General features: G+C 35.0%; 1 protein-coding gene across 2 annotated transcripts; it reads left to right on the forward strand.

Moving 5' to 3' along the window:
* Window positions 1-216: 216 nt before the first annotated feature.
* On the forward strand, window positions 217-19,556 carry LOC121985225 (translation factor GUF1 homolog, mitochondrial-like). Of its 2 annotated transcripts, none has more exons than XM_042538535.1 (12): window positions 217-699; window positions 8,524-9,274; window positions 9,410-9,566; window positions 9,708-9,762; window positions 10,278-10,345; window positions 10,414-10,518; window positions 10,605-10,676; window positions 10,753-10,866; window positions 11,672-11,812; window positions 11,899-11,958; window positions 17,646-17,832; window positions 19,511-19,556. In XM_042538535.1, exons 1-11 carry the CDS (start codon window positions 352-354, stop codon window positions 17,809-17,811), a joined length of 2,037 nt encoding a protein of 678 aa, XP_042394469.1. In that variant the 5' UTR covers window positions 217-351; the 3' UTR covers window positions 17,812-17,832; window positions 19,511-19,556. The 2 variants fall into 2 exon arrangements, with proteins under 2 accessions (XP_042394469.1, XP_042394471.1); XM_042538537.1 differs by having other exon boundaries at window positions 564-699; window positions 8,528-9,274.
* The last annotated feature ends 1,503 nt before the right edge of the window (window positions 19,557-21,059 follow it).

Below are 21,059 nucleotides of genomic sequence, written 5' to 3' on the forward strand. Positions count from 1 at the left end.
TATATAAATTCAATATCAAAATTTTTATTTTTTTATTTAAAAATTTATTTATGACTTTAAAGAAGATGTTCACAAATTAATAAATAGAAAATTATAAAATTAAAATTTAATTTATTTATCTTAACGTATCTTATTAAACAAGTTTAAATAAATTTTTAACTAATGAACGGCTTTTTTCATTTATCCACTAATTTGAGCCCGTAATATGTATAGAATGTATAGAACGGGAAGTGAAGACCGAAACCCTAAACCTTTTCCTTACGCGCCAGCTGCCGATGTTCCTCCCATTTTGACGACGAACTGGATCGAAGCCGAAGCGGGGGCTAGGAAGAGTGATTGGTTCAATTTCCCATGGCTGCTCTGGTTCGATCTTCCAGAGCGCTGACGTCAAAGCTTCGGCGGCATCTTCTCCGTCGACCCTATCCATCAAGCTCTCCTTCATCTTTGCTGGGTCTTGATCCGTCGGGAGAGATCTATCCATTCATGTTTTTGGATGAACGCAAATTTTGTTCCCAGTCTCGCCATGATGGCCGAGGTGGTGGGATAGATTTGAGCCAATACCCGCCCGAACGGATTCGGAACTTCTCCATCATCGCCCACGTCGATCATGGAAAATCCACACTTGCAGATAGGCTTTTGGAGCTTACGGGCACCATTAGGAAGGGACACGGCCAACCTCAGTACCTTGACAAGCTTCAGGTTCGGAGACTAACACGATAAGTATTTCCTGGCTGATTTTGTAAAGGACTAGGATGCTTGAATTATGAGTTTAGCTGCGGAGGTGTTGTTTTTCGCTGACCCAATGATAGAAAAAAGTTTGGATTATTTGTAGATTTTCTTGATTTCAAATGAACAATATGGCTTCAGTTGGCTCGCAGGTTGTTGTTTTAGTCGAGCAGCACTCTAAATATTAACATGAAACCATTAAAGCTGTCAAGCTTTATATAAAGGAGATAGGATGATCAATATCTGTTGCCAGATGCACTATTTGCTTCTGCATTGTTCACCAAGGAAAGAGTGTAGCTTAAACTTGAAGGGTTGAGTGTTTTTCTCCATTTTGCAAATAATGCCCTTGTTGGGTGTTTCTTCATGCACATCAATGCATTCATCAGAATATTGAAAGATGAACTTGGGGTTGCTAGTGTTGGTGCAATTTGCCTCCTTGGTGATCAGGAACGATTATAGGTTTTGATATGCAGACAAAGAGCTTAAGTTGAGATTGCTTTTGATTTTGATGTGTATTTGAGTCTTATAGTACTTGGAGGAATACACAGAGATAACTTGGTGTAGCCAAGGTCGATGGATACTCGATGGCTCGAGGTTCGTGGAGATCTGTGAAGGATGATGTTGAGCATCCGAAAGACCACAAGATAAGGAGGGTTGGAGAGTGACTAACTCGGGGAAGCGGACTTTGAAGTCAAAAGTGTGGAGAATAACACAGAGAGGAGCGGCTCAGGTGCATTCAAAGGATGTGAACCTGAAGGAAGATGACTTTAAGGTGAAAGTATAACTTCTTGAGAGTTGTGTGTTGAGAAAAAAATGTAAGGCGAGGGTAGATCTCAATATAGGTGGATTCAACCTTAGAAGTGATTAGAGTTAGAGTACTTGTTGACTAAGTTGGGGAAGCAGACTTTAAAGTCAAAAGTGTGGAGAATAACACAGAGAGGAGCTGAGGGCTTGGGTGCATTCAAAGGATGTGAACCTGAAGGAAGATGACTTCAAGGCGAAAGTATAACTTCTTGAGAGTTGAGTGTTGAGAAAAAATGTAAGGCGAGGGTAGATCTCAATATAGGTGGATTCAACCTTAGAAGTGATCAGAGTTAGAGTACTTGTCGATTGATATTGAACACCAGTTGACTAATGGCTGAGTTGTGGACGCAGTAACTATCGAATAGAATAGTTTTTTCATGGTTATCTAGTCCAGTTGACTGATGGATTAAATCAGTCAACTGGTGAAACCCTATATCTCAAATCAGTCAAGAGATTTGGAGTTTCTGACCTGTTTGTGGTAATATCAACTAGTGTAGTCGATTGAGGCTAGATGGCTAATAAACAAATTGATGAATAGCTAAGTCGACCGAGTTGATTGATGACAAATCCTAGTTGATAAAGTAGCAATGGTCGGATCTACTTACAACGGTACTCCAATCTACTGATGATGATTACCAATCAATTATAGTTGATTGGGCATCGAGTAGTAACGGTAGCCAACCTAAAAGAAAGCTATAAAAGTAGAAGTTGATGGAAGATTGAAGGTTAATGTCCTAGCTATATTTCAAGCAATTTAGAGCACTTTGTAATTATCTTTTCATCATGCTTCATTGTAAAACTCCCAAGTGCATTGTAAGAGGTTTTTCTACCTTTATGATTTGACTGAGAAGGAGAAAACTAGAGGTTGTTCAGGGTTGATCCACTTGAAGGAGTGGTAGACTGTGAACTAGGAGTGTGGGGGCTATCGAACCATGTTAGATGACCCATTGTTTAGCTTTTTATCGAATCACGTAGGTAAGTTTCTGAAACTATCAAATCGCGGTAGTTTCAAAATTACCAAATCACGTATCCATTTTCTATTTTACCCCTAACTGGAGCATTTATTGGTTGTATAAGTATGTCAGTACCATCTTAAATGTATCTTTCAGAGTTTTTCCTCAATAGATGCAACTCCGACTTTCTCTCTAATGCTCTCATTTCTTATTTTATCCATCTTCGTATGTCCACACATTCACTTTAACATTCTCATCTCTGCAACTTTCATCTTGTGCTCATGTGCTCGAGTCATAGTTCAACATTCAGCTCAATATAATGTAACAGGTCTAACTGTGATTTTATAGAACTTACCTTTAAGTTTTATAGGTACTTTCACATAAAACACTCAACGCTCCCCTCCATTTCAACCATCGTGCTTGTATTCTATGTAAGACATCTCTTTTAATCCCTCGATCATTTTGCAAAAATGATGCTAAATATTTAAATCTCTCGGTTCCGAGCAACTCGTCCTCTCCTATCTTAACAATTGTCTCATTACTTCTAATATTATTAAACTTAAATTCTGTATATTCTGTCTTTAATCTACTAAGCTTAAAATCTTTCCCTTCTAGTATTTCCTGTCGAGATTCTAGTTTAGCATTTACTCCTTCACATGTTTTATCTATCAAAATAATATCATCTGCAAACACATGCACTACGATACTGTGTCTTGAATGTGCGCAGTGAGTTCGACTTGATGTAACCCTATCTTTATTGGAAATACTTCAGTTACTCCGCCCGAAGTCTTTACTTTGGTTGTTACATTCTCGTACATATCTTAATTAGTTCAATATATGTCACGCTAACACCTCTCTTTTCTAGAATTCTCTATATAATTTCTCTTGAGATTCTATCATAAGTTTTTTCTAAGTAAATGAATACCATGTGTAGATCCTGTTTTTGCTCTTGATATTTTTCACTTAATTATCTAAGAAAATGTATAACATCTATTGTCAACATTCCAGCCATGAATCCAAATTGATTTTCGGTCACTATGGTCTCCTTTAATTTTTTTCTATTATTTTTTTTTTCAAAATTTCATGGTATGACTCATTAGTTTAATACTCCTATAGTTTACACAATTTTGTACGTCTCCCTTATTCTTATATAAGGGAACTAGAGTACTTATCCTCCATTGATCAAACATTTTTTTCGTTTTTAATATCATGTTAAATAATTTTGTAAGTCATTCAATACCTTGTTTTCCTATGCACTTCCATACTTATAACGACTTTTTCATTTTGCATCCCATTTAAAGTTTGTTCTACTTCTGAAGTTCGAATTGTACGATAAAAATTAAAATTTGTATACTCATTTGATTTATTTAAATTATATAAGTTAAGTTGGTCACCTAAACCTTCATTAAAAAGTTGATGAAAATACCTCTACCACCGCTTTTTTATTTTTCCATCATTTACTAATATCATATTACATTCATCTTTAATATATTCTATTTGGATAAGATCTCTTGTTTTCATTTCTCTCACTTTAGTTATTCTATTAATGTCTCTTTCCCCTTCTTTTGTACTCAATTTTTGATATAATCGTTCAAAAGTTTCATTCTTTACTTCATTTACTATTTTCTTAGCTTCTTTCTTGGCTATTATATATATTTTTAAAGTTTTTCTCGTTCTTACAAATATATAATTCCTTATAAGTTATTCGTTTTTTCCTTCACTTTTTCTTGTACTTCTCATTCCACCACCAAGATTCCTTACTTAGTGGTGCATGCCCCTTTGACTCACCGAGTATACTCTTAGCTATTATTTTCAACTTTGATACTATGTCATCCCATATTGTATTAGAGTCATCGTATATTTCACCTAATGCTTGTACTTCTACCTTCTCCTTAAATTTATTTTGCTTCTCATCCTTTAACTTCCACCACTTAATTGTAGGAGTTATATATATTTTCTTTCTATTGATACTATATTTGAAGCGTATATCCAACACTACTAACCTATGTTGGGTGGTTAAGCTTTATCTAGGGATGACTTTGCAATCTCTACAAATCTTTCTATCCTTCTTCCTAATCATAAGAAAGTTAATTTGCGATTTATTATTCCCACTTTTTAATGTGACTAAGTGTTTTTCTCATTTCTTAAAAAACGTATTAACTAATATAAAGTCATATGCTATCGCAAAATCTAATATAATTTTCCTTTCCTTATTTCTTGTTCTAAACCCATAACTCCCATGTACCCTCTTATATTCCTCATTTTTTACTTCGACATGTCCATTTAGATCACCTCCTATTAAAATTATTTCAATTGGTGGAATATTTTATAATATTTCATCTAAGTTGTCTAAAACCTTTGATTTGGTAGCTTCATCTAATTCTACTTGCGGTGTATATACACTAATTATGTTCATATTTTCTTTCGCTACTATTATCTTAAGTGCTATAATTCTATCCCATTTTCTAACTATTCCTACAACTTCATTCTTTAACGAACTATCTACAATAATAGCCACTCTATTTTTTGTTTTACTCTTTTCAGTGTACCATAACTTAAAACCCGAGTTCTCTATCATCTTTGCCTTCTTGCCTACCCATTTTGTCTCTTGTACATATAAAATACTAATTCTTCTCTTAATCATCATATCTACTACCTCTATTGATTTACCAGTGAGAGTTCTTATGTTTCATGTTCCAAGTTCAAAATATTAGATTATTAGTTTTCCTATCATATTTGTTTTTCTCCAACCTATGGTGTGAGAATTCTTGCCTATTTAACACTACACCTAAGTTCTCATGGAGATGTAGTGGTTATTGTTGATACGTTACAGTCGGACTTTATAACGCGAACTCTTACATATTTAGTATTACACCCGAGTTCTGGAGATGTAGCGGTCCTTGTCGAGACGTTACAGTAGGACCTTCTAACTCGTTCCTTCCGGGGAACAACCTAGTATTAGCACAATAATTTAATAGATCTATTCATTGAATATTTGTCATAGTTTTAATTTAGGCTGGCAACCTAACGCAACCCTCCTCTTTTATCCGGGCTTGGGGCCGGCTATGACCGATCGTCTAATTGTAAAAATATTCTTCTCCAATTTCTTGAACTTTTAATCACATTTTAGATTATTATTTTGTGGTGGGAAAATGTTTTGTGGCTCATTGTATACTTTGTTTCACATTAATATTTTCCTAGTCATATTTTTTAGGGAATCTAGTGATCTATTGTTTTGGTGAGATGTAAAATGATGGTCAATGGAATTTTTTATTAGTCAATCAAAAATGTGTACTTTCTGGGATAAAATTATTTCCGCTTGTAACTTGTGGAATTCATTATTTGTTTAGAACGAAGCTTATTTTCCCCCAAATGAATTGTCTATTCCTCTGTCTCCTTGAGCCCGTGTGCCACTTTTAATCCCTCTATGAACCGTGCATGAGTTCCTTTATGACGACACTACCTCATCCATCTCACCCTTGCCACCTCCTCTAACTTGCACCCACCACCTCCATCTTGCTCTTCCATGTTGACCATGGGACTAATGCTTCCGCTCATCTCCGCAACTTCCACTCCACCCATCCGCATTGACATGGGGCTGGTATCCACCTCCTCGTACTTGGCCCCGCCACCACTTTTTCCCACTCTTCTCTTGCCAACTATGGGGATGACGCCCTTGCCGACTCCTACCACTCGTCCTATTGCCTCCTCCCACTTGTTCTTATGAAACATGGCGTTGATACTCCCACCCCTTGCTGTGTTCTCTTTCAGGTTTCACCTCCCCAAGTCTGATATAACTACATCCTTTTAACTCGAGCAGTTGACCTTGTCCTTATCTTTTATCTGCTGCCGCAGATGCAGCAGCTTCCAGAATGGAGAAAACTTTAGTTTAGCCATGGAAGGAAGAAAGGTTAGAAAAGGAAAATGTTTTTATATATCACAATGAAGAGTAAATAATAGATTTTCTATTATAGAAGTTTTCCTTGGAGAATATGCACAAAAATTATTCTATGCAAAACAAATGGACCTTTAGCTGAGTACTATTATCCATCTAGCTTATTGTGAGTTTTCTCTTTCTATAAAATTATATGGTGTGTTAACTCTCCTTAAACCTTTTACTTTTTATTTGATAGATCCCAGATATATTTTGACCAAAATCAAGTCTGTTACCATTTGGATCTAACTAGTTGCGGTCAGGCTTTGCTATTTCACACAGATTCTTGATAAATTCTGATTAAGACTTTAGTCTAAAATGGGAATTAAAAGTTCTCTGATGATCAATCAAATCAGATTTAGTACCTGATTATGTTTGAATTCTGAATCAACAGTTAATGCAAATTTGTTCCTTGAACTATGCTATACATAACGCTTCATTCAATATTTGCAATGTTGTTGGCTATGCTTTACAGAGTTAGCCTAGAATTGGTTTGCTAGACCTATCAATCTTTTTTTTGGTCTAATGTGATCGTATCAAGACATGTCTTGGTCATTTCAAACTTAGTTGTTATTTGGGTTAATTGTTAAAGTCTAAAACTAGCATAAACTTTGAGGTTTTAACAAATATAGTACAAAACTTTAATTTTTAATTATAATACACATACTTTCAACTTTGTAATAGATCTGTTACTAACACAATTCATAGCTCTCTTTGATAAATCTTACATCACAATACATGTTGATCGTTTTGATCGTTTTAATCATAATAGACACATTTTCAATTTTGTAATAAATCTATCACAATCTTAATGCAATTCATAACCCCTCTTTGATAAATCTTACATCATATTATAGATTGACCCAAAATTTTATTAAAAAAATAAAATGAATATATTTAAAATCATTTGAAGCAACTTTTAATTGATATGTAACATACTTAGAAAAATGTCTCAATTGGATTTATGTTGTTGCGTGGATGGTTGTTAAAATTGTATCACAATTGCAATTTAATAGTTAAAAATTCAAGTATCGGTTGAATCAGCTTGGTTGGATCATTGAAATTGAAATTGGTAGGGAAAACAAAATATGAGGAAAGATATAATAAAATATTTATATTACAACAAATGCTCTAAAATTTTATAATCGTATTTATATTACAAAAATGACTATTTATACATAGCTGATTGTTAATAATGTAATATACAAATAATATCATTTATTGATATAAAAACAGTAAATAAGAAAAATAGATTATAATCAATAATAAATCATATTTTTATTACTTAATATTCAATATCATATGAATCAATTAGGTTTCTAGCTACATTCAAATCATTTTTTTTAGTTGAAGGAAGATGAATTTTAGGATGTTATCGTGTTCGCTCTCACTCCAAAATCTCACTCAATCATAGTGTGAAAAAGAAAGATGGGTGAAAATGTGAAATATTGAGGTTTACAAGTTGACAAGGACGAGTGAGTGATCCTTGAATCTTGAGATGTGACAAGGCAAGCAATTTAATAGGCTGACAAGGGCTCCTTCCTGTGAAAGGAAAGGCTAAATCAGTTAAGTTTTTTAAAGCCATCTCAATCTTACCTAGTTTTAACTCAATTTATCCATTTTATCATCCAATTTAATCAAATTTTAATGCATTCCAGTAATTTTCTAATATAATTTAATTAATTTGTAGCTAATTATTTTTAATATCAAATTTCTATATTTCCCTTCAATCTTTATGTTATGTTGATTTCTCAAAAAAATGGATTAACCATTGTCAATACCGATCCAACTTGGACAATCCTTATAGCTATGGACCAAATTTGCTAATTATGGTCTCATGAAAATAATACTTTGAAGATTTAAATAATAGATTATATATTTCTTTGGGGTAGAGTTACAAAATCATAAATATTCGTGCTAGATTTATGAATTATCCCTGAAGATTTTTGTAGCAAATGAAAAATATCTAAAGGTATTTTGGAATAGTGAAAAGTAAATTGTAACATTTTGTAGCAAGGCCATCTTTTCCAAATCCACACTTGGTTATGAATTCTTCTTGTTTTGGTCCTGGCATTTGATTTTCAACCTTTTGGCATTTGTATGTAGGTAGAAAGGGAGAGGGGCATAACAGTCAAAGCACAGACAGCAGCTATGTTCCATAGACATGTTGTAGATCACCTGGATTCTTCTGATGCACAAATGACACCTACTTATTTATTAAACCTGATTGACACTCCTGGTCATGTGGATTTCAGCTATGAGGTATCGAGATCTCTTGCTGCTTGCCAGGGTGCGCTTTTAGTTGTTGATGCTGCTCAAGGAGTTCAGGCACAGACAGTTGCTAACTTTTATCTTGCATTTGAATCTAATTTAAGTATAATCCCTGTGATAAACAAAATCGACCAACCTACTGCTGATCCAGAGCGTGTTAAAGCTCAGTTGAAGTCATTGTTTGATCTTGATCCAAAAGATGCCCTTCTAACTTCTGCAAAAACTGGTCAAGGGCTTGAACAAGTCTTACCTTCTGTTATAGAGCGCATACCTCCTCCTCCTGGAAAATGTGACTCACCTTTGCGAATGCTTTTGTTGGATTCCTATTATGATGAGTATAAAGGCGTAATTTGCCATGTTGCTGTGGTTGATGGCACTCTTCGCAAAGGGGACAAGATTGCTTCTGCAGCAACTGGTCAAAGTTATGAGATATTAGATGTTGGCATAATGCATCCAGAACTTACTTCTACTGGAATGTTATTTACTGGACAGGTTGGTTACATTGTTAGTGGGATGCGTTCTACAAAGGAGGCACGGGTTGGTGATACACTGCACTATGCCAAAATCCCTGTTACACCTCTTTCAGGTTTTGTCATATTGATGTAGCTGTTCTTTAGTCATTTTTTGTCTGTCATATGCTTGCTTCTAATATCCATTGCATTTCTTAAATTCATCACCTGATTTGACGTCTCTTATTCTTCATGAAACTTATCTTTTTCAGGTTTCAAGCCTGCAAAGCACATGGTTTTTTCAGGGCTTTATCCAGCTAATGGATCTGACTTCGATGCTCTCAATCATGCAATAGAGCGATTAACTTGCAACGATGCAAGTGTATCAGTCGCCAAAGAGTCTAGTACTGCACTTGGGATGGGTTTCAGGTGATCATTTTCTGTGTATTATAGCTGGAGTTTTTAGTTGATCCCTCTATTGTTGCTTTTTTTTTTTTGCACGTGAAAGATATCATAACCTGACAATACAGTGGATATTGCAACTTCTGAATCTTATGACTTCTCTTTCAGGTGTGGCTTTTTAGGCTTGCTTCACATGGATGTCTTTCATCAGCGGCTTGAGCAAGTATACAATTTCACTCTTAATATGTCCTGTTTGTAACATTCTAGGCTCTGTATGTTAGAGAACTCACAAATTGCTTACTATCTACTTGTGTACTTGTATAGGTCAAGATATTGAGCAACATACCATTTGGGGTTTGTTAACAAAGATAATTAGAAAGAACAAAGGAAGTTTATTGTTAGTTTAATGTTGATTTCGTACATTGAATTAGATCTTGAAGATGCTTAAAAATATCTCCTGTATTTTTTATTTAATTATGTTTTATTGATAATTCTGACAGAAGATAGATGTAGGTCAACAAATTTATACTTGAAGTTTTAGGATTGCAAGTATTATCAAGGTTATTGAACTATCATAGTTTGCCTTTTTATTTATTTATTTTAAAAAGATGCTCCTATCCTTTTTTACTTTTGATCTTCTCTTTGTTTGGGAATTTTCAGATGCTATATGGTGTACCGATTTTCTTACTGACTAATTCTAAGTTATATCTTAGTGTTACTTGCATTGTCCTCTTGTAGGAGTATGGAGCTCAGATCATATCTACAATACCTACTGTACCTTACATATTTGAGTTCTCAGATGGAAGGTGAGTTTCTGCTATAGTTGATAACATATGATTAACAACATCAACATCAAATTTTATCTTCTTATTAGTAAGATACAGGTTCAAAATCCTGCTGCACTTCCTTCAACTGCTGCAAAACGTGTCACTGCTTGTTGGGAACCTACTGTCATTGCCACCATTATAATTCCAACTGAGTAAGCTCTGCTTCCTGGTTTTGCTTAAAGCAAAAGTATTCTATATGGGAAATTTAGAGCTTCATTTTGCTTTAATTTATTCTTAGGTTTGTCGGGCCTATTATCACACTTTGTTCAGAGAGGAGAGGAGAGCAGCTGGAATATTCTTTTATCGACAGGTAGGTATTTGGACAAAGTATCGACATTGAGTTTGCAATATGTCAGTTTCTTTTGATATTTCTTTTAATTCTGCAGTCAGAGAGCACTCATGAAATACCGATTGCCATTAAGGGAAATTATTGTTGACTTCTATGATGAGTTAAAAAGTATAACATCGGGATATGCTTCATTTGACTATGAGGATTCTGAGTAAGTGCTGGTTATTTTGTCAGTTACACTGTTGTTCTCAAAGGTTAATTTTCATGGTTGTCCTCACATTCAATTGGTAGCTTCTCTTCATTTAGCCACTTCATTTAGCCTGTTTTGATGACAAAGGACAATGCTGGAGTTTTTGCTAGTATTCTGTCAAGTATTACTTATTTAGGCAAATTGGGATCCAAGAGAACCCTTGGCCCAGATAATACCTGATGTTTATTATGCACATCAACTGGACTGATTTTAGCCTTCTTGATTTCCATGGTTAATGGGACATTTTTATGCAATCAGTGCAGTTGCTGCAAGTGACCTCTTCCAATCTCTTGTTCCTTGTCATACACACCAAAGTTTTAGCATCATAGGTTTCTACTACTGTATCATATGAATGTTAGAACTAGAACTAAGTCCTTTGAGTAGATTTTAATTGGGAACTAAACTTATATAAGAAATTATGAGTCACCAACTGTAACAATTTATATCAATGCAATTGCTATTTTACAATCATCAAAGCCTCCTCGCTATTATCATCAAGTAAGCTTTGTTTGCCCCATTTTACTAGCATGAAGGTTTATATTGCGTAGTAGTTATGGAAACTTGCTTGTATGTGTAAGAACTGTTGTTTTTAAGTGTAGCTTGCAATTTCAATTCTTTTTAGTCATTCAGTCTTCAGAAAATAAAGGCCATACTACAGTTATATGATGCTTCTTGTGCCACGAGGATCAGATTCCACAAGCTATGCGCTTTAAATACTAATTGTCTTGATTCAAAGGTTGGTGGTAATTCTCATTTGTAATTGCAGGTATCAAAAATCTGATTTGGTTAAACTTGATCTCCTCCTCAATGGGCAACCAGTTGATGCCATGGCGACAATTGTCCATAACCTTAAGGCACAAAGGATTGGCCGAGAGTTGGTGGACAAACTAAAGAAATTTATAGACAGGTACAAGCACACATTGGGCAGTGATTTGCTTTTGACATCTTTATATTCATCTCATGCCTATGCATCATTCATCATTGTCCTGGCAGACATATGTTTGAGATAACAATACAAGCTGCAGTTGGATCAAAAATTATTGCAAGGGAGACGTAAGTTTCATAATCTCTTCCTATCTACTTAATTCACCTTGATGTATGATATGCTTGGAAGGGATCTAGTATTGGTCCATCAGGTCACATACTGCAGCATTTTTCTCTATAAGTACTATGCTATTCCTACTAGTCATACTTCTCACATGTGGGTCTCTTGAACTTACAATCATCTGTGTCATGATCTAGCACCAGCTTTCATGGTGAAAATTGCTCACTAAGATTGCTGAAAGTGCTAATAATATTCTATTATTGTTTTTCTTATTTTTTGCATGTATGCTCTTTAATCAAACTGGATTTTTCTTTAAAAACAAGTAAAACTATGTTATTGTTATTGGGACTCTGATACGATCTCCATGCACATCATCAGCCTATGCCACATCAGTTTATGGTGCCACAAAAGAAGAACATCATTTATACATATTCTAGAAGAAACAACAAAGCATAGGCATATATATAGAACACTTGTACTGCAATGCATAAAATAGGAAGATGGCTATAATTTCCATTGATAACTACCACCTATTTACAAATATGTAAGATGGTTATAACTTCCATTGATAACTACCACCTATTTACATTTATATATAGAACTTAGGACTAATAAGGAGATTGTCTTTGAAAATAGTTATTTATTTTCAATATTAGGAGGGTTGTCCACTCCATAAGGACAAATATATTGTCATAATTCTACATGATACATTCTTGTTTTCCTTGAGATAAATTGTCTCTAACATTTTAGTATCAGAGCCATAAAGTCCTTACCCACTTCCGCATACTGCCACAATGGTGAATACTCGATCAACTCACTCTTCTCTTCGGCTCATACCGAATGCTATTATATGACAACTTTTAGTTATCAATGCCAAACTTAATAGTATAGATGTCTTAGCCGTTGATGTGGCTATTCTCAAATTACAATCCCATATTCTTACAAAGGGAGATACGAGCCACAAGAATGATGAGCAACAGCATTCACTCCATGCAAACGAGTTTGACGCCGAATTACCTTCATGGGAACTTAATTTTCTACATCGACATCACACTAAAATGGATTTTCCAAAGTTTGAGGGAGGTGATCCTAGAGGATGGATTCTCAAAGCTAAAAATATTTTCATTATTACCAAACATATGAGGAACTGAAAGTAGATGTGGCTGCTGTGTATTTGGAGGGTGAGAAAAATTAGTTAAAGCCTTCCAAGAGAATTATGGTCCGGCAGAATTTCAAAATCCTAATGAACATATTTGCATTATTTTGCAAACTCACAGTGTTAAGGAATATCGCCAGGAATTTGCCAAAAGGGCTGTTTGTGTAAAACAATGGTCAAAACATTGCCTCCAAGGGGTTTTCTTGCATGGATTAAAGGACAAAATACCGCATTGTCTATGGCACAGACCAGCACTTGCAAACTTACATCCCTAGTGAAATCAATATTGCTGATCCTGAAGACCAATGATTAACACGAGATGCTATGTTGCGCACATTGAAGGAAAATCTTCTCAAGGCTCAGTCTCGTATGTGGTCACGTGCCAACACCCAACGACATGATATCCGATTTCAAGTTGGAGATTTGGTTTTCTTACGTCTCCAACCTTATAAACAACAATCCTTAGCCAAGCGCCGTTATGAAAAGTCATCACCACTGTTCTTTGGGCTGTGTACTATCACCAAGAAAATTGGACTGGTTGTGTATGAGCTTGCTCTTCCACATTCCTCCAAAGTTCATCTAGTTGTCTATGTTTCTCTACTACGTGGTGCTTATGGCTAACATAATTTTGCAACCATCGTCATTTCCCATTAATTCCAATTGGGAGTTGTTATTGACACCTGCCACAGGCCTGAATCGGATAAATGAAGGCGGACTTCCATCTTGGGAACTCTTAATCCAATGGCAAGATAGACCTCTTGAATAAGCTAGTTCGGCGAATTATGATTTACTCGCTGCCCAATTTCTGTCATTTCGCCTTGAGGACAAGGTTTCTTTCGAAGGAGGGGGTATTGATACGATCTCCATGCCACCTCATCAGCTTATGCCACCTCATCAGCCTATGGTGCCACATAAGAACATCATTTATACATATTCTAGAAGAAGCAAGAAAGCATAGGCATAGAAATAAAACACTTGTATTGCAATGCATAGAATAAGGAAGATAGTTATAACTTCCATTGATAACTACCACCTATTTACATCTATATATAGAACTTAGGACCTAATAAGGAGATTGTCTTTGAAAGTTATTGTTTATTTCAATATAAGGAGGGTTGTCCACTCCATAGGGACAAATATATTGTAAGAATTCTACATGATGTTAGTGAAATACATTCTTGTTTTCCTTGAGATAAATTGTCTCTAACGGACTAGCTATATTGCTCTTCTCCCACAAGCGATCTCTATGTAAACTCCATTTTGTAGAAACATCCAAGTAATTCAAAATTTAAAACTTCTCTTTTGTCTCCCTTTTGCCTTCGTGATTTTGAATTTAATCAATTCAATTTTTGAAATTATCACTTGATCATATGTCTTTGAACTCATTCACATCATCTTTAATATTCTTTCTTATTTAATCACTAATCATCTATAAAGTCAATGTTTTATCGTGCACTATAAAACATTATTTACTTCATCTCATAACCCTGCACTTCCATCCCAAAAAATAGTCATCCCTATTGTATTAATTTTCTTTACTTATTGTTTCTTAGTTGTCCATTATTCTAATACATGAAGCATGATTGGTTATGTCACCGTCGATCTTCATGCATATTTCTTCTAGATTAAGCAGCACACAATAATGCTAATAAAGGTTCATTTTTTAAAAGTTGTAGACTTTGTAAATGTTTGATTTACTAGATTATGTTATTTTAGGTAGATTCAAAGTGGTAATTATTTTGATTAGGGACAATAGTGTAATTCAGTAGAAGTTCAAATTAATTCAAATTTAGTTTGTAACTTGATTTGTCCCTAAAGCATTTAAGTTGGAATCTTAAAAAGGAAAAATGGAAAATTATCATCATTTATGAATAACCTTTCTCTTTGTGAGTTTTGTTCTCTATCAAAGATTGTTTAGTTTTTTTTGTGTGAGATTACTCGTCTTCGTCTTGCATGAATTGTTATTAGAGCTAGTTACCTGATACAGCGTTTATTACAACCTGCTTTTTGGTGTCGTTCCCGCAATCTCTAACATCCAAACACCCTGTTAACCAATGTCTCCTCCATGTCACTTCATCAACTCTTTTCCACAACTTTGCTGCTCTAAGCTTTATTCACGTATTCCCACTGACCCACCATAGCATGAATTCAGTGTTTATTCGTGTAGTCCCACCAAGCTACTCTTTTCCTGTTTTGCACAACCCTGCATTGACTCCCTCTGCCAGTTCCAATTTCATATATCCCTAGAGGTGATTCTCATCTTCTACTGCAAAACTGACATCAAAAGGACCCTCCTATTGGTCTAAAACCATGTCCACCCTTCCCTAAGCTTCCTTCACCTTCACGCATGCAGCCATCTACCACCACTCCTATAGTGCCACTGGATCCATCGTACCATCACCCACTTTGATTCTTGCAAACCACCATTGTTTGGCTTCTCCCTGCATCACTTGCTCCTGCTCCTATCGTGTAAGGACCTTAATAGTAGCTTGCTGCCATCTCCCTAATGGAAAAACTCTTCCTTCTTTCTCTGTCAGACCAACTCCTTCCTTACTGGTGTCTCCATCTGACAGTTCTCTTATAAATGTTGCCTCTTGTCCTTTTGAATAGCCAAAGATAAGTCACCTCCCATCCGCTTCTGCTAATGCCTATCCAATGGCCTGTTGCAAGGCCTCATTGTGGCGTGGCCTCCCTTGTCATGTGTGATTCCTTCCATGACCAGCTTTTATCCAATGTTGCTTTGACTTCAAGGTCTCCAATATCTTTTACCATGTGCTGTAGCCATACTGGTTCGTAGACAAGGTGAAGCATAGTGCATGCTGCACCACCAAGGAATGTGATTCTAAGGCACCTTCAGCACTGTTCACCTGAGCTAACTTATTTGTTTTAGCTCCTGCAAAACATGTTAGTCTAAATACAAAAGGATACCCTACAAAGCAGAGTTAACATGATAAAAACATAGTATTTTGACATTCTTAGGGCTGTCTGGTTTTAACTTTCGGATTTTTAATGCGTCCTCACTTATTCCTCTTAGGAGAGTTTACCTGATGCCAAACCGATTCTCTAGACTGTTTGGACTTTTGCTCAGCATTCGAGACTTTAGGACTTTCCGCCGGACATCCGAACTGTGGCTCGTCCAGTCTTCTGCTTGGTGTCTGTGATCCCCAGGATTTTCATCTAGTGTTCTCGACCCTAGGATTTTACCCGACGTTCTCAATCTGCCAAGGCTTTCCGTCTCATCCCTCAGACTAGGACTTCCTTGCCTAGCCGCAATTAGGGTTTTCCACCTATCTAGTGTCCACTAGAATTTCTTTGCCTAGCCTCAACTAGGACTTTCCTGCACACTTAGTCTTGTTAGAATAGAAACAAACTTTAACTTTGAACCATTTGCTATTATCAAAACTTAGGTTCGATAATCTGGTGCTTCCTGCACCAACATATTGTGGGTTGACTTAAGCTTAGTTAAAAGCAACAATTAGTTGGAAAAAAATAAAATAAAGAGCAAACGCTTATTGCAAAGCAAACTTTACAAGGTAGATTCGGGATTCACTATAAGGCCATCTAGCGTTGGTGCAAGGCAAAAATATAAAATTGCAAGATAATGTTTTTTTACTCTTGATGATCGAGACTTGGGCATGGTGGGATCAGTAGAAAATCCACGTTCACTATCTCAATAAAATAAAGAGCAAAGGCTTAAACAGTAATCTAGTTCACTGAAGCAGAGAGAAGAAGACGATTCGATGGGATCTGCGCTCAGGTTTCATATCTAGTGCAATTCTTATTACGAGGTAGATTTGGGATCCACTATAAGGCCATTCAGATTTGGTGCAAGGCAAAAGTGTAAAAATTGCAAAAGTAAAAAAATTTGTTCTTGGTAATTGAGACTCGGGCTTGGCAAGACCAGTAGCAAATCGATTTGCACTATCTCAATAAAATTGCATCCTCTTTTTTGAAAATTACTTTCATTTTATTAGTTGGATAATTTATTTATTTTTGCATTTAATTAAATTTTTATCAGAAGATTTTTGTACATATCATGTGTTATACTCTGTTTAAAAAATATTTCATCATGCATAATTTCTTTATTTTAGTTTATTACAATTCATGCTACAATATGAGAAGTCAAGAGTGAGCTCTGGTAAATGATAAAATGAGATAAAATAGATTGAGGTGCTGGGAATATTTTAAAAGGTGATCAATAGATTCTATATTTAATTGAGTTGAATAGATTAAATTGGAAGGATTAAGGGATGGTGGCAAAAAATTCTAATTAATATAATAAACAATTATTCAGTTAATTTCAATACCGCTAGTTGATGAAACAAACATCTACTTCATTGTAGCCAATAGTGATGAGATAATCATATCAGTAGGGATATCAACTTCATCATAACTGACGGATGAAATAATCATGTCTGTAGGGGTATCTATAATCACTAGCCATCACTCAAGCTGTCTGTCTTCCATATTAATTTTTAATTGCATTTTGAGATTAATCTTTTTACATATAACTGCTTGATTGTTTGCATCTTATTTCAGCCTTTCAGCAATGAGAAAGAATGTCCTAGCGAAGTGCTATGGTGGGGATATCACCCGTAAGAGGAAACTTCTGGAGAAGCAGAAGGAAGGAAAAAAGCGCATGAAGCGTGTGGGATCTGTTGACATACCACAAGAGGCATTCCATGAGCTCTTGAAGACCTCTTGAGCATAAGATAGGGGAATTGCGGTATGTAATTATCTTTATTTAGAATTTTGAGGCAATATGCTAATATGATGATGCAGCCTCCCCTCTCCACCATTGTAAAATCCTAACTTCTCCCGCTCCTCCCCCTTTCCCTGGCCAGCCAGCCCTTATACTGCCTTTTAAAGTTCACAAGGGCCTGCACACGCTGGTGATGTTTACACCATGCCATTGTGTTGAGGTTCCTGCCTCGCTGTAGAAGGTAGTGGTAGGGTTGACGACTGCCACCATGCTGTTGATTGTGGAATGACACATGTGATGCAACTCAGGATCTCCTCCTTCCATGAACTTTTTCTCAACATTATTGTTGGGGCTGTGTTCTTAGAGCAATCAAACATGCTACACAATTTGTATACCTTCCCCAATCTCACTTCTTGTAGGACCCTATCATCCATGTGCACTTGCTTTATCAAGCAAAGCAGGACCTGCACTCTGAAAAAAATACTTAATATAACAGTAGTGGGCTATATGATTGAGTTTTTATTTATTTATTTTTTTAAAAGAAAAAAGGAGGGAGATCCAACATTCTTGAGAAACAGAAGAGAGATTAGGAAGAAAATAGTTTTAAAAGTGGAGCTGGTAGATTTGCAAAAAATAAAATGAAGAATGCATGAGAAGGGAAAGACAAATAATTGAAAATGATCAGATATTATATTTTTTCCTCCTTTCTTTCATGTTGAAGAACCATTAAGTCTAGCTCATTTTCATTTTATGTGCATAATTAAAGAGGGAATTAGTTATTGTTATCCTTTCTAGCACAATTTTGGCTCCCAACATTCTCTCTTGTTCTCAGAAGATAATTGCAACGCTGATCTCACTTATGCTCGCTCGGAAGTCGTAGCACATCACTGTCTTCAGTTATAAATTTGAAAATGTATGCCTTTGCCTCTCTTTCGATATCCTTTTTTGTGTGTCAAGTAGATGCCTGATTTTTCACAATTTTCTGCCTGAGATCTTCATCCTAGAGTAATATTGGGCTTCAGACCCTTTACTCAATCTCTCTTGTTATTAATTCATCATCTCAAGAGAAGATGCTAGAACTTTAATCTATCTATTCTACAAGTTATCATTGCTTCCTTTCAAACTTCAAAATCCCATGGAATCCTCAGATTGATTTGACAGAAGAAGATTTTATCAAGTCTTTTGAAGATCATTATTATCTTCTAGTTTTCAAGGACCCCCCTCTGGAAAGATGTCTCAATTTCAGTCCAGCAATCAATCCAGGGCACCACGTCGTTAAGCTTCTCAGTTGCAGCACTTCTGCTTCGATTAGCATTATCAAGTCTCTTGGTCATTTTTTATCCTTTGTTTTTTTGGTAAGATCTTTTTAACTTTAACAAGCTTGATCTGAATAATATTTATTTTATTCCTGTGAGATTGGAGTATTAGAATTATGTGGTTCACTAGCTATATCTTGTGAATTTTGTCCAACATGAAGTATTTTGTTGTAGGTTTTTATGTTGAGTCACAATAACCTTCCTTAATGACACCAATATAACATTTGTTGTCCAATTTTTAGAGTTCACGTTTTTGTAATAATAACGTCCATTACTCAGATTTTTTTTTGCATGTGCTTTTCCAGGTAGTTCTTTTGTATTCGAAGGAAGGAGTTCTTATAAGTCCTCGAGATATTCAAATGACATGTTTGTTATTTCCTTTTCAGAAAATGTACAAAAGATTTCAAATGACGATGCTTGGATGCGAAGATCCAAATATGGAGATGCAACTGAAGAATATTAGGCAGAGGCAATCAAACCAGCAGCATTTTGCCCAATTATTCTGTAAACACTCTATTGCGATTTGAGTTTCTGGTTCTCCAGGATCCTACGGCCTAGCAAAGAGCCAAATTTACTGTACGACGTGAAGAAATAATAAATCAAGCTTCCATGAACAAGTGAGGAACCCTAAACCCTAAACTCCTACTTATAATTTCTATAATAAATTATTTTTTTGATGAAATATAATAAATTATTTGGGTGGGAAGTGTAGTTTCCTATGCGAGTGTCATTGAATTGAAACTGTATCTATAGTCCCTTTGGTGTTATTTGGTTTCACACAATGGTAACTGAGGATGATTTTGTATCTTAATTCGAGTTTTGATTAACCGGGACTCCTTCGATCATGTCTGATCTGATATAGCTGGGGCAATTGTGCAATGTTCAGTTGACGTTGTTTAATGATACAATATTAAAATAATTGGATTTGATTAAAATATAATTGAAGAAAAATATAAATGAATGATGTGAATTAATTTATTAATAAAAAATAATTAATTTAGTTTTGGGCCTTTGGATATGAGATAATTTATTCCAAAGATGACTAAAGATTCATCTCAATTTGGAGTCTATCCAAAAATTAATACATAAATTTAATATAAGTCACATGTATATATATTTATATTAAAATTGAGGACAACATTTTATTTTTAAAAATTTAATATAACATTTAGAAAGTATATTAAAAACATCATTCTGTTTAGAAAGATTGAGAAAGATAGTTAACAACAGTAAGATAGTTAACAGATAAGAATAAATAATCTTAATTAAAAGATTGAGAAAGATATATATTTTAATATTGTCAGTTTAAGATATTTAGAAAAGTTTTTCTACGATGATGTTGCCAATTTTAAAATATAGGACTGAAGAAAATTATAATAGTATATATATTTTTATATAAAAGTAATATAAAATTATTAATAAATTTTAAAATTATTTTACAAGAGCCTAAATTGTTAATAAAATAATAAGATATGTAATTATTTGGTGGGACACGGCAACTGCACTGACTTATGTGCATGAGCATTCACTAATAATGCGATTAGGCTGTTCATGGCACGCGGATTATCTTTTGAATATTTATTTTTTTTAATATTAAGCTAACATTCCATCCTCTCTCTCTTATATATGAAATATTATTATCTACCGGTTAGTCTAACTACAGAAGTTTGAACCATCAACTTGATAAATTCATTTAACATTGACACATTGCTCGACTCACGCAAAAGTTGAACTGCTCTTTCAAATTCGTGCTTTAGTCTAACTATAGATTCCCTTTCGTTCTTGGCTAGATTCTAGTGGAAACTTTTTTAAAGGTATGACTTAGGATTCAGGATTTTATCTTAAAGAAAAGGTGAAGTCAATACAACACAATCAAAACTCTCATTTAGGATTTTAAGTGTTTTCAGCTTAGAATTGTTTAACTTTAAGATTTAG

This window comes from Zingiber officinale, chromosome 5B, assembly GCF_018446385.1.
Source record: "Zingiber officinale cultivar Zhangliang chromosome 5B, Zo_v1.1, whole genome shotgun sequence".
NCBI lineage: Eukaryota > Viridiplantae > Streptophyta > Magnoliopsida > Zingiberales > Zingiberaceae > Zingiber > Zingiber officinale.

Excerpts from the sequence above, each read along its gene's own strand:
- LOC121985225 (XM_042538535.1), top strand. The coding sequence starts at position 352 with ATGGCTGCTCTGGTTCGATCTTCCAGAGCGCTGACGTCAAAGCTTCGG. Across the intron at positions 9,763-10,277 it reads TTCATCAGCGGCTTGAGCAA|GAGTATGGAGCTCAGATCAT; the intron begins GTATACAATTTC and ends GTCCTCTTGTAG. Across the intron at positions 10,519-10,604 it reads ACCATTATAATTCCAACTGA|GTTTGTCGGGCCTATTATCA; the intron begins GTAAGCTCTGCT and ends ATTTATTCTTAG.